The 14116-nt window shown below is 39.9% G+C and overlaps 2 protein-coding genes across 3 annotated transcripts; one reads left to right on the top strand and one right to left on the bottom strand.

Moving 5' to 3' along the window:
- The first annotated feature begins 2296 nt into the window (after positions 1-2296).
- Positions 2297-5463, top strand: LOC309693768 (uncharacterized protein). The gene is made up of 6 exons (XM_082513287.1): positions 2297-2786; positions 2947-2988; positions 3071-3340; positions 3441-3680; positions 3869-4108; positions 4192-5463. Exons 1-5 carry the CDS (start codon positions 2738-2740, stop codon positions 4105-4107), a joined length of 840 nt encoding a protein of 279 aa, XP_082369413.1. The 5' UTR covers positions 2297-2737; the 3' UTR covers position 4108; positions 4192-5463.
- Positions 5464-5859: 396 nt separating this feature from the next.
- On the bottom strand, positions 5860-14116 carry LOC309693772 (tumor necrosis factor receptor superfamily member 5-like). Of its 2 annotated transcripts, none has more exons than XM_082513294.1 (7): positions 13692-14116; positions 13183-13275; positions 10655-10780; positions 10377-10535; positions 10180-10264; positions 7652-7808; positions 5860-7558 (listed from the first exon to the last, which is right to left on the bottom strand). In XM_082513294.1, exons 1-7 carry the CDS (start codon positions 13714-13716, stop codon positions 7514-7516), a joined length of 690 nt encoding a protein of 229 aa, XP_082369420.1. In that variant the 5' UTR covers positions 13717-14116; the 3' UTR covers positions 5860-7513. The 2 variants fall into 2 exon arrangements, with proteins under 2 accessions (XP_082369420.1, XP_082369421.1); XM_082513295.1 differs by having other exon boundaries at positions 5860-7566; positions 13692-14115.

Genomic DNA, 14116 nt, shown 5'->3' on the forward strand with positions numbered 1-14116 from the left:
ACTAATGAATAATGAAGCTGAGATTTTTATTTGAACCTGTACCTGGATTCGTATTTGCCACTGTGAAATAAAAAGTAAATAATTTATAGCCACGTAGATGGTTACCATTAATTAATAATATTTAGGTTTTAAGAGGAATTATTTAAGAGGGATTAGTTTGGTGAAACGTAATCGCCAGATGATGAGACGTCGTGGTGTATTCACTGCAAAGAGTTGAAAATCCAGTGATGAATTGGATAAAAGAGCACAAGAAGTATAAAACAGTTCAGTACTGTCATTACTTCAAGTATAAATAGATAAGACAAGTAAAAACAAACAAACAAAAAACAAGTGAGAGTCTTTATATAGAATTGACAGTCACCTCTTCACTGGTATTATTAAGCAGCATCAGTACAAAGCAGTGATTGGAGAAAACCAGCAGTTTCAACAGCTACGTTATCTTTCAGCACATCCTGATGTCTCCCTGTCTCCATCCTCACAGTCTCCTCTACCATTTGATTAATCTTCTTTGTATGTAGACTCAAATAATTTGTGACCTCATAATGATAAACACGGCAGTGCTTCACTTACACTGAATCTTGGAAATGTGAGGATGCAAGAAATGAAATAAAACCAGCTGTCTGTGATACCAACTAACGTGTTAACTTTTTAAAATGATGTAAACTTTTTAGAAAACGTGTCCGTGAATCTGATGAAGAACTACTGCACGTCTGCTGTACACAAGTTTGTTGAAGGTTTTCTTTATTGTCTCTGTGCAGTGTAGGAGTGTTTAGCTTATTTTAGAGTTTAGAAATGTGTTATCATAGAACTATTGTAGAGACACTGACACTGCCCTCAATATAATAAAGGCCTCACTGTGTTGTGAACTTAGGAGTAGATTGTAGGAGACCCCTCCCCCACTTGAACTGTGAGAGTAAAACAGAGAGGAGTTAATGCTGAGTGGAAATTCCCCAGAGGATGTTTGGGTGGGGGTCTCAACATTTGTAACTGGATAACTGTGGTCTGGAAGGGAGATGGGTTTTATGACCTAGGGAGTCACCTACACCCACAGTGTTTTAACTGTCACGCACACACATCCACACGCACACTCACTCATGTGCACTCACACATACGCACAGGTATGCGTACACAGTCACACACGAGCACTCACATAGACACGCGGGAACGCGCACATGTAGGCATTCATGTGCTCGTGCACATAGACACAGACAGAGTTTGCAGCACACCGTGGGGGGTTTTATGATAGGGTCGCCCCTACAAAACTGTGTTTCACAGACAAAGGAGTGAAGATTTGGAGAGGGACACACCGGCCTCGTCTTCCCTTCTAGAAGATGCATGCTTAAATGAAGATGAGTAAAAGATGCAAGATAATTCATAATTTTATTGGGGGTGTTATATTGGTTGGGTCTGATTATTGGGGGGGGGGGGGGGGGGGGGGGGGGGGGTCATAACCCCCCTAACCCCCATGGAAATTACGCCCCTGCTAAAAAAGGAAAAAAGTCAGTAAAAATGAATCTATTTTTGAGATTATGAAAGTGACCAGAGGTGGCAAAAGTAGAGACATTCTGTACTTAAGTAGAAGTACAGATACTAGTATTAAAAAAAAAATATTCTAGTAAAAGCTGAAGTACTGATTCAACTTCTTTACTCAAGTAAAAGTGAAAAAGTACACTTTCTTTTTAGAGCTATTTTTCTGCAAAGCTAACCAAACCTTGCTATGTTAAGGTAATAATAAAATAATATTAGTAGATGGGAATACAAACTTTATTTTAGTCTAAATTTTAATTCTAATAAATATTCTCAGCTTGAGTCAGTTAAGGTGAACATGAAAATAAAAATTTGCTCTGTTTTCTGTTCCTACTTTGTAGAGGGTGACTTTGCCTCTAAACAGAAATTGTGTACGGTCAGGGGTTAAAGTGAGATACAGCAGGTGGGAAATCCCCAAAATTGGTTGAAATGTCTTAGTGTGCAGAAAAGAATCATAACTTACAATAATTTCTATTGCGAATTCGGTAGATTTTATAAATGTACAGGCTGTGATCAGCTGACCTGCTGCTGCTCTGAGGTTTACTGCTCTTTGTGGATTTACACAACTAAATTTATCAAGATGAAAGCAGATGTTTCCATCCTCTACACTGGAAGTATACTGTTTATATGTACTAACTTTATACTAGACCATGAGCATCACAGCCAATGTGCCCCATCACACAGTACAGCAAACAACCTGTTTATCCTGCACTAACCTGCAGAGTATTTTTTATCTGATTTAAAAAACATTTAACTTTAACATTTAACATTTAACATTTAATTGATCACTCCCACATCTAATGCAAAAACTTGACCCTAATTTCTGTTTCCTTACAAGTTTTAACTGAATTATTAAACTGTTATTCTACTGTTAAACTGCTGTGCTTCTCTGATCATGTCCAGTTCAAACTAGTAAAATGTGTACAACATAAACAGTCAGGTTATCAGGGCTTAACTGTGCCAGCAAAGTGTATTCTTGTGAAATTATAACTAAATGTCAATACAGTTCAATAAAATCTAATGTATACAGCTCCAAAACACAAGAATCAAGGTGCTTTACATTGTAAGATGAAGGTTCTTCAATTATACTGAGAAAACATCAGATGACCGTCTATGAGCAAATGTGGGGAAGGAGACGGGACCGAAGACATGCTGTGGAGGAGCCAGAGAGTAATAATAACTAATGAATAAATAAGCGAGGGGATAAAAGATGACTCGAGAAGAAAACCTCACCATGATCGTTGGGGTTTTCTCTGTCAGTAGGTGACTGTTTTGGTATTATATAAATAAAATGTAACTGAATTGAATAGTCATCCCACAGCTGTATTATTACCCACAGCAATTTGAATAACTACTAAAATTTACTTAGACTCATCTCTCTCTGACCTTTGACCTTTATTGACTGTCTTCATGTTGCAGGTGTGTGTGTGCTGCTGCTGTCTGCACCGACTGTTTCTGCCGGTGAGTTTAGGGAAGTGAAATTATTCACTCAACTAATAATACAAATACATTTACTCCGTCTGTGTTTCTGTCTGTCCTCCAGTCTCTCTGTATGTCAGCCCAAACCATCAGCAGTTCTTCAAAGGAGACCGTTATGTCTCCCTGAGTTGTGTCGATGATGGTCAGACAGCTGATGGATGGAGAGTAAAGAGGACCAGAGGAGTATCCACTGAGGGCTGTAGTACAGCTGCAGACTTTAGAAGGTTTAATAATTCCTTCTGTGTTCTGGATCTCTCCGTCTCATCTGGTGGAAGTTTCTGGTGTGAAAACTCATCTGGACAGAAGAGCGATGAAGTCTTCATCGCTGTTTCAGGTACAGAAAGCGATCTGTTCCCATCTGTCTTGCTGTCTCTGTATGACTCTGCTTTGTGGACCTCTGTCTCTAAATGACTCTGTTTGTCTCTGCTGGTCAGAAAAACAGTTGATCCTGGAGATCCCAGCGCTTCCAGTGAACACAGGAAGTAATGTCACTCTGCTCTGCAAACCCAGAAACGGTTCAGCAAAAAAATCTTATTTCTTCAGAGGTAAAGTCAAACTTGGACATGGACCTGAAGGAAAATGGATTCTCCATAATGTGCAGCAGTCTGATGAAGGGCTCTACTCGTGTTCTACTCTTATTCATCAGTCTCCTCAAAGCAGGCTGAAGGTCAAAGGTCAGAGCAGCGACATCACTCCTGCTTTAAAGATATGAGTCGGGGGCAAAAAAAATCTAAAACTAATCCCTCTCTCTCTTTACTCCAGGAAGTGAGAAACTTAAAATAAGAAAAGCATTCATTCACAAGCATAAACTAAACTGCTGACCTGATAATAAACTGAACCATCTTCATCATGTCTCTTGCAGAGCCTCCTCCTCCCCCTCACACAACCATAATGTACACTCCTTCACCCTCACCCTCACACTCACCCTCACGTTCACCCTCACCCTCACCCTCTGATAATACTGAGCCTTCGGCCTCTTCCTCTCTTCGTCCTCGTTCACCCTCTGTGTCTGTACTAAGACTCTTCTGCCACCTGCTGGTTTTCTGTCCATACTTCATCTCTACCATCCTGCTGCTGTTGATCTGCTGCAGCAGGAAATGAGGTACACTCTCTTATCTAGATTTCAACACATACGCCAATCATCCACTTCAGTTCTCCATCCTGATTTCTTAACTCTGCCCACAGGTAACAAACATGATGTATCCATGGAGATGACCGAGGAAGAGGATTGAAACTGCAACATTTTCAGTGTTTCAGTGATTTCTTTTTTAATCTGTTGCATTGATGCATGTGGGGTTTTTTAAGGTTCATGATTACACTAAAAAATCAAACATTTGTGAAATATGAAAAAACTGGGCTAATATAGGTGCATTTATGTTTGTTATATGATTTATAATTATTGGTTGTATTTGTATTAAAGGAAATTCAGATCAGCACATTATCTTTTTTAAACACCTGCCATATGAAACACTTGTAGTTTGTAGAATCATGATCTGATTGCTTTGTTGTGCAAAACACATTCGCTTTTCCAAGAGAAGCACTATGGACTCTCTGTAGGCTCCTTTTATTAATATTTTTATTGTATTTATTCATTATTTTTATATTATCTGTGTGGATATTATGCTGGAGCAGACAGGAGGAGAAGGCCAGGTTGGCAAAAGATAGAAGGAAAAAGAGGAACAGACAAAAAAAAGGGAGAGAAAGAAAGAGAAAAGAAGTGGGGTGGGGGATGAAACAAGCAGACATGCTGGTCTCCAATTGCTGCATCTGTAGCAAAGCACACTTATAAGCAGTGCCTGAAAGAGAAAACAGGGAGAGCCAGAGGCAGAGAAGAAAGAACCAGGAGACTCCGGCCATCTGGGGTCCCCCATGAGTGCTGAAAACCCAAGGCCACACATCGCTATCACAACTGTGCCTCCACCCCAGCAGGGGGAAGATGGAGGAACCAGACAGAGCTCCCACAGCCAAGAGCAGGAGAGGCAGGGCAGTGATGACCAACGAGGAGCAACAGAACACAGATAAACTGTTAATTTGGTTATAAATTCAGCTTTTATAGTTCAGAAACAGTGCTCATACATTATATGACTACTGTTTTGAACTATGAATGTTAAATACACTATTTTTGTATCTCATAAACCCATATTTTATATATATTTTAAGAAAAAAATTTCAATGACAACAAGAGCTCTGAAAAACATTGCGATTAGCGCAACAGAAGGCTGAAGAAATAAGTAGCAACAAACAGAAACAGCTGGAGGAACATTTTGCATCTCATCAGGTTACATAGCAACAGGTAAATATTGCATTGTTTTTATTTATATTTTGAACATCTTGTATGGAATTGTGGTTGTAGTTGTTTGTGACTCTTATGTTTATATTTGAGCTCGTCTTGTTGTAAAATGAATACGGGACCAATGAGGTGCTTTCTCGAGAAGAATAAAAAGGACCTAAAATTAATGGTGAAGTCTTGATGTAGTTCACCATAAATATCTCTGAACACTTGGACTCCACAGTATAATACATGTACTTAGCGTGAGGCATGTGCAGGAAATCATGTATCTTGTGTCAGGGCTTCAAAACAAACAGAACAGCAAAAACCAAACAAACAAAAAAAAACAAAAAACAGATGGACTGACACCTCCACGTCCTCTAAAGTCATCATAAAGGCTGATTTTTAAATGCACAGTAAGCAAAGCAAGAAAGAAGTTTGGGATTAGACAAAGTCATTACAAGTTTTCTTTAATCTGAACTGTAAATTTGAAGGAGTCTGAAAACTAATACCTTACTTATGTTAGTACTTTACAGTTGATCTTCTTCAATTCTTCTTGTAAAACAAGGACACAGTATCGTGTGTAGTAGAGAGGAGAGTAAGTAAAATTTATTTACATTTTGTAACTTTTTACAAATAAACTGCCTCACAATTATACAAGAAAGAAAAGGATAACATATCATAAAGATATAATACAACATAAAATACCAAGCTTTGAACAAAAATGTGTTCTGCTGCTCTTTTAAACGGTTAGCAGAATCTGCACAGCATGAATGAGTTCTAATATTTCGGTCCAGAGGGAGCACATGAAGCAGACAAGGAATCTGACCCAAAACAGACCCCTGAGGTATCCCAGAAGGAACAACTGTTGTTTCAGAGATAACTGAATTCATAAAAACACTAAAAGATCTCCCAGATAGATATGACATGAGCCATATTAAAACATCACCAGTAAACCCAAACTTGTCCTTAAGCCTGTTTATCATTAGCTTAATTATAAAACAGTGCAAAAACTTAATGCACTCAGACTTTAAAAACACTGGTATGTGAGGAAGATTGTGAGAGAAAAAATTGTTAATTGTAGTTTTCTTTTCTGAAGTAATAAGATGTGAAAAATAGTCTATTCTGGCATTTTTTGATGAAACTGATTCTTTAACACGTAACTCATGAAGCTGGAGCTTGGACGCCTTCCACAAATGTTCCAACTTGTACAAATACCTCCTAAAATAATAAATATGTTCATTTTTCCAAGTACAAAAACTTGAATATTGGACAATTCTTTCTTTTAGTGGGTCAAAAGTAGACCTACATTCATTGTTAAAGGACAAAATAAATGTGTGAACTTCACTATGAGTAATGTTGGCATCAAAAAAGGCAGGGACCCTCTCAGCAGGATTGTGATTTATAATCCACCTTTGAATCATCAATTTATGAAGTGAAGGATCCAGAACAAATGACAGACTAAAAAATATACAGCTGTGGTCTGTCACATGTACATTTTTCACACATACATCGTTTGTTTTTAAACCCAGGGAGAAAGACCCAAGATCCAGCGTGTGGCCTTTTATATGTGTGGAGCCAGAAACATGGTGCTTAAAGTTCAAAGACTCAGCAGCTGAGTTACAGGATCCATCGATATGAAGGTTAAAATATCTCAGTATTACAACCTTCCCCAATGTAATGATAAATGATGAAAGGTCGCCGAATTCAGCTGAAAATGCTCTGGCAACACCAGGAGGTCGGTAGACTGAAATACAATAAAAGGTTTTCAAAGAACCGACCCTAATCATCTGTAACTTAAATGAAGAAATAGAGTCTGACTTCATCAGCCTGCATGTGAGTCTGTGCTGGTACACAGCAGAAAGTCCTCTGCCACATCCCCAAAGACACCCAGTTACAATGATGGAAATGCCAGCTGTGCAGATCTCCTCAAAATAAACATGATCCATGTCCTGCTGTGATGTCTCAGTCAGCAGCATGAAGTCTGGAGACTCCTTGATGAGGAGATTGTTTAGAATAAGTGGTTTGTGGAGCGAGCATCGAGCAGAGAAATTGGTGATGGCTGGTCAGCACCCTCAACAGATGACTGCAGCATCACTTTGATTAAACAGCTGTGCACATCTGTGTAAGTGGCACGTTGGACAGTGAGTCCCGAACCAGGTGAAGCCATCATCGATGTCAGGACATCAATCCTGCTAGCAAAATGGAGGAGAGATGGCGAACATGAGGTCCGCTTTCTCAGGCATCATCGGCAGTCCCCGAGCAATTATTTTCTGCTCTTATCTGGTTTCCTGAAAAAACAGAGTTATTAACATGTTAGTGACTGTAGGTGCTGTGCAGAGGGAGCAGATTTGACACTGGTTAGATGGCACTTACCTTGCTTTCACAAATCCTGTTTGTCACAAGGCAAATTACTATTATTAGGAAAAGCACAACAGATGAAATAAAAAAGTAACGATGTCTTGATGCGCTTCCACAGACAACGTCACTGGTTGAGTTTCCTTCTTCAACTTTAATCTGGCTCTCAGAGCAACTGTGGCAAAAAAGAAATAAAATATAAATAAATCATTATTATCAGTGTTTATTTGTGTTTGCACTGTAAAGACCTTTGTAACAATGTGACCATCAATATTAACTGTTTAACTGTCCTGTCGTCTGTCTGTGGCTCCGATATGCAGGACAAACATGTCCTGGAATGTAGCTGGTTCCACTTTAATATCTAGTTACCTGTAACTACCCAGTACTCTATCTGCGATTACCCAGTTCTCATCATTTTACTAACATTTTATTGGCATGTCATAATTCAATTTTCACACCAATCACGTAAATAATCATTATTGCAATATCTATAGAAACACAGTTCAACAGTCAAAGTTTTTTAAACCTTTATTTTGTCTTTGTGGCAAAATAATTAAACTAAATGTAGCAAGACTGTGTAAAACAAATAATTAGACAATTATTTGTCACTATGTGACTTTCACACTATAGATATTATATTATTAAAATCATGATTATCATCAGTACATAGTTACTGAGACACCACATTATTATTGGTAATTAATACAGTGGGGCAAAAAAGTATTTAGTCAGCCACCGATTGTGCAAGTTCCCCCACTTAAAATGATGACAGAGGTCAGTAATTTGCACCAGAGGTACACTTCAACTGTGAGAGACAGAATGTGAAAAAAACATCCATGAATCCACATGGTAGGATTTGTAAAGAATTTATTCGTAAATCAGGGTGGAAAATAAGTATTTGGTCAATAACAAAAATACAACTCAATACTTTGTAACATAACCTTTGTTGTTGGCAATAACAGAGGTCAAACGTTTACTATAGGTCTTTACCAGGTTTGCACACACAGTAGCTGGTATTTTGGCCCATTCCTCCATGCAGATCTTCTCGAGAGCAGTGATGTTTTGGGGCTGTCGCCGAGCAACACGGACTTTCAACTCCCGCCACAGATTTTCTATGGGGTTGAGGTCTGGAGACTGGCTAGGCCACTCCAGGACTTTCAAATGCTTCTTACGGAGCCACTCCTTTGTTGCCCGGGCGGTGTGTTTTGGATCATTGTCATGTTGGAAGACCCAGCCTCGTTTCATCTTCAAAGTTCTCACTGATGGAAGGAGGTTTTGGCTCAAAATCTCACGATACATGGCCCCATTCATTCTGTCCTTAACACGGATCAGTCGTCCTGTCCCCTTGGCAGAAAAACAGCCCCATAGCATGATGTTTCCACCCCCATGCTTCACAGTAGGTATGGTGTTCTTGGGATGCAACTCAGTATTCTTCTTCCTCCAAACACGACGAGTTGAGTTTATACCAAAAAGTTCTACTTTGGTTTCATCTGACCACATGACATTCTCCCAATCCTCTGCTGTATCATCCATGTGCTCTCTGGCAAACTTCAGACGGGCCTGGACATGCACTGGCTTCAGCAGCGGAACACGTCTGGCACTGCGGGATTTGATTCCCTGCCGTTGTAGTGTGTTACTGATGGTGACCTTTGTTACTTTGGTCCCAGCTCTCTGCAGGTCATTCACCAGGTCCCCCCGTGTGGTTCTGGGATCTTTGCTCACTGTTCTCATGATCATTTTGACCCCACGGGATGAGATCTTGCGTGGAGCCCCAGATCGAGGGAGACTATCAGTGGTCTTGTATGTCTTCCATTTTCTGATGATTGCTCCCACAGTGGATTTTTTCACACCAAGCTGCTTGCCTATTGTAGATTCACTCTTCCCAGTCTGGTGCAGGTCTACAATACTTTTCCTGGTGTCCTTCGAAAGCTCTTTGGTCTTGGCCATGGCGGAGTTTGGAGTCTGACTGTTTGAGGCTGTGGACAGGTGTCTTTTACACAGATGATGAGTTCAAACAGGTGCCATTCATACAGGTAACGAGTGGGGGACAGAAAAGCTTCTTACAGAAGACATTACAGGTCTGTGAGAGCCAGAGATTTTCCATGTTTGAGGTGACCAAATACTTATTTTCCACCCTAATTTACGAATAAATTCTTTACAAATCCTACCATGTGAATTCATGGATTTTTTTTTCCACATTCTGTCTCTCACAGTTGAAGTGTACCTCTGGTGCAAATTACTGACCTCTGTCATCATTTTAAGTGGGGGAACTTGCACAATCGGTGGCTGACTAAATACTTTTTTGCCCCACTGTAATTGATAATATACGACTGTATATACAAACAAGAGAACATGCCCACATGGTGTTGCTATAGCAATGATATTCTGGTATGACACTAAATCACATGGAAATTTATGTTGGTATTACTGCAGGCAATGTGATGTGACACAGCCCAGGATATTGGAGATTCCATTAAGACATTGATGATCAATAGCTGAATATATAATACACCTTTAGAGGGATTTGAATATAAATTATGACCTACGTTTTCCAACCTGTGCAGTTCACACCGTCCTTGGAAAAGAAGCCTGGCTGACAGTCTTCACACACTGTGTCACTTCTGCTGGTTCCTGAAAGAAACACATTCGTTGTTACACACAATCCAGAAAAAAAAACAAAAAACTTAAAATCACAGTTTATCAGCTCATCTTAAAAATGGTCTTAGACTTTAAATTTTCTTACCAGGTTCTTTTATCCTCTGACCAGCTTCACACTGTGAATGTTTCTCTGCCAAACTACATCCGTTACTGTCTATCAAACCTTTGCAGTAATATCCATTTAAAACATCACACACTGTGTCAGTTGTTGCTGTACAGTTCTGCTTGACAAAGAGACCATGACCTAAAAAAAACAAAACAAAAAACATTAGTGTAAAATGATGTTTCTGTAATTTACTTTTAAATGAAAGCTTTATTTTTTTTCAATCTAAATTTGACAAAGGATTTCTCATCTGACTGTACCTGTGTCACAGGCAGTGCAGGGGAAACAGTTATACAGGCCGTTGGGTTGGTTCATAAAGGTCCCCATCTCACAAGAACGGCACTGAGTTCCTGAAAATGCTGTGCAGTCTCTCTGAACAACTGTACCTGTTCAACAGAACACAACATTTATGTCAGACTTTTAGCATTTAACACAGAGTGAATCTACAGTTGTAGTGTTGGGTGTTATATACAGTAAGTCAAGCAGCTACAACATTACAGATCTACAAATTCAATGTGGCCCAGTTTCCTGATCCAGTATCACGGCAAAACGTGTAACAGACACATCGGTCCACTGTGTCCCTTTCATGCTTGACCTCTCCAAAGTGTGAAATGGACACTTATGCAGAAGCTGCAGTAACAGCCGAGGGAGATATTTTATTTCAAGTAACATGAAAATAATCATGTTTAAACAGACATTATTAACACATTTACATGTAAATCCTTCTTAATTGTTTTAAGAACCATGGAATGTACTTCATAGGTTTCTTGGTCACTACCGACTTCTTGCCTTTACATATATTGTCTCCCATTGCTGGTGATGCAACTTGTGCTTCATTTTACTGCTTGTGATAAATAATAATAAAAATAATAAAACACATATTTCTTCTTTTAAATTTAACTGAGATGCAGGAAGTCAATATTAATTACCTGAATGCAACATAAAATATCTAATAATAGACGGGGCTGCTCGACATTGGGGCAAGAGGGGGCAACGCCCCCTTAAACAAAGGTCCTGCCCCATTAAATCAAACTTTCAGAAACTGAGAAAGAAAAAAAATAGATTACCCACAAACTGAATATGGACAAGATTTACTACAGCATCTGAAAAATGCACTGGACAAGGCACAAATGTCATGGTTTCACCTCTTGTTCACTCTTTCCCTTCGTGCTCCCGTTTTGCACAGGCTCACACAAAACTCAGCAGAAAACCCCCCTCACCCCAGCTAAACATCCAATCACTGTTAGTATATAAATGACCCATTGATAGGTTTCTCAGTAAGCAGAGCAGAGCAAAATGAAGCAGCAAATCTCTGTCATCAAAATCACAGCGACTGGTCAGATAATTAACAACTAAAAAATACCTATATTTTAGTCGAGCTCAGGGGTGGAGCGTGGGGGTGGCTTACTGGGCTTAAGCCCGGGTTGTTTTGTCAGAAGCCCGGGGTCTTTTGGAGTGTAATTTTTTCATAGTTAGATGCCTGGCTGACAACTGTATAAAACAAAAAGTACACACAATATTCGAAGCACATAGTGCACACTGTGGGAATTTACGACTGTGCGTGAATCCCCCCCTGATATTGGTATGATCCGAGCTCAGGCACTAAGAGACTGAGCGAGAGGGCGGGGCAGCTGCTGCCTGTGAGTGCGCTGTTGGAGAAACGGAGCCAGCCATACTAAGGAGAGCTTAAGTTTGACCAGGTATCAAAGCAAATCATTCGTACTGTACAAATAATGAAAATATGACGGTGTATCACGAAAGATTGATATCAAACTGATCACTTGACCCATATTACATTACTTGCTGTTCAAGTGAATCAACAAGTGCCTATTATTGATAAATAATATATCTATCAATCTAAAAAAAATAAAAATTTAGTCTGATTTGATGTTACAATTAAAAAAGTGTTTGTGTTTTTATCTGAAGAGTGTGTAAATATCTGGTTTCAACTGTATATTTGATGATTGTCAGCACAAGGAGGGAGAGCGAGGCACAGAGAGGGAGATGGAGAATGAGGACAGAACAGAGGTGGAACAAGAGCAGGTGAGACACACATGTTAGTCAAATGGTTGTTTACCAAAAGTATCACCGTATCATAGGTACTCATGTATCTTGTACCTAGTGTTTCTTTTTAGGTTTGCTATTTTTCAAATTCTACATTTATTAAGTTATGCAGGCTTGTTTGCACAACAAGGCTAAATAATTACATAAACTTTTCTCAATCTAAATAGTGGACTTTGGCAGAATTAAAAAAATAAGTGTAGTGCAGGTCTATGATGATTTTTAGTGCTACTATCATCTAGTTCTGATTCTGGTTCTGTCTTGGTTAAGTCCTCAGTAGTCCTGATTTTGAACTGTTGTAGTCCTGTTTTAATTCTGGATCAGTTCTGGGTCTGGTTGAATTGGGGTTTACTCCTCGTGTCTTGATACAGCCCCGACTTCGTTCTGTCTTCCTGCTTAATTAAAAAACTAGTTTAAGGTGTCCTGCATATGTGATATATACTTTTCCCTATATGAAGTCATTCTTCTTTGAACAAAACTCAAAACAGAGCCAATTAATCTTTCAGTCATTTCTAACCCCCCCCCCAAAAAAAAAAAAAAATCCCACATGCATACTACCCTTTAGGGCTAAGCCCCGGGTGTTTCAAATGTCTGGCTCCGCCTCTGGTCAAGCTCAGCGATTTTAGTAAAACTCATTTACTTTTCAGGGAGGGGGGGGGTTCCTTCTTCTATAAAGTACCTGCTTTGGAGGTTTGTGCACATTTGCAGTCATCGCTTTTCTTCCTACCTTTGTTGCACGTCGGGCAGCACTGTCCACCATTTGTTTTATATTCCTTTGGTTGACACGATAACACGGGCACCATGAAGACGGCGGCATATCCTACAGGAAAACACAAGAATATTAATATCCTGGGATAGACAAATCGAAAGGAGCCAGCTGAGGTGGTTCGGGCATCTGACAAGGATGCCCCTTGGGCGCCTCCTGGGTGAGGTGTTTCAGGCATGTCCCACCGGGAGGAGGCCCCGGGGCAGACCCAGGACACGCTGGAGAGATTATATCTCTCGGCTGGCCTGGGAACGCCTTGGTAGTCCCCCGGATGAGCTGGAGGAGGTGGCTGGGGAGAGGGAGGTCTGGGCCTCTTTGCTTAGGCTGCTGCCCCCGCGACCCGGCCTCGGATAAAGCGGATGAAGATGGATGGATGGACAGACAAATAGCTCGGTTAGCACACAACCTAAGCTAAGGGTTAGCTTAAGCTAAAGGCTGTGTCGTATACACGAAAATGTTGCAGTACTTACCGAAGATAAGTAACACAGACAGCATGATATCACATCCTAACACGCTGCTCTGCAATACATTTATAGGCTTTATTTCACTAATGTACTATACAAATCTAACAGAAACCGCTAAAATGCGTTACGCTTTCGGTTGTGATGTGGGCGTAACAGGAAGAAAACTTGGGGAACAAAGAGCCAAAGTCCATCCCACACTGACGATTCTCGTGACGTTTGTCGACAAACTGAAGATATTTTACTTATCTTTTACAAGGCTCATCTTCGTTTAGACAGAGACAATAAAACAGAGAGAGTTTGAAGGAAATCGTAGGATTTAATGTTTAATTTGTACACATTCCAGCGATTGTTTTACTCCTGAACCCGATGAATATTTACGAGTAACACGAGACAGACTGAGGATCGCGGAAGTATTCGTAGCCGAAGATTTT

Source organism: Aulonocara stuartgranti (assembly GCF_965226115.1).
Source record: "Aulonocara stuartgranti genome assembly, chromosome: 18".
Lineage (NCBI taxonomy): Eukaryota > Metazoa > Chordata > Actinopteri > Cichliformes > Cichlidae > Aulonocara > Aulonocara stuartgranti.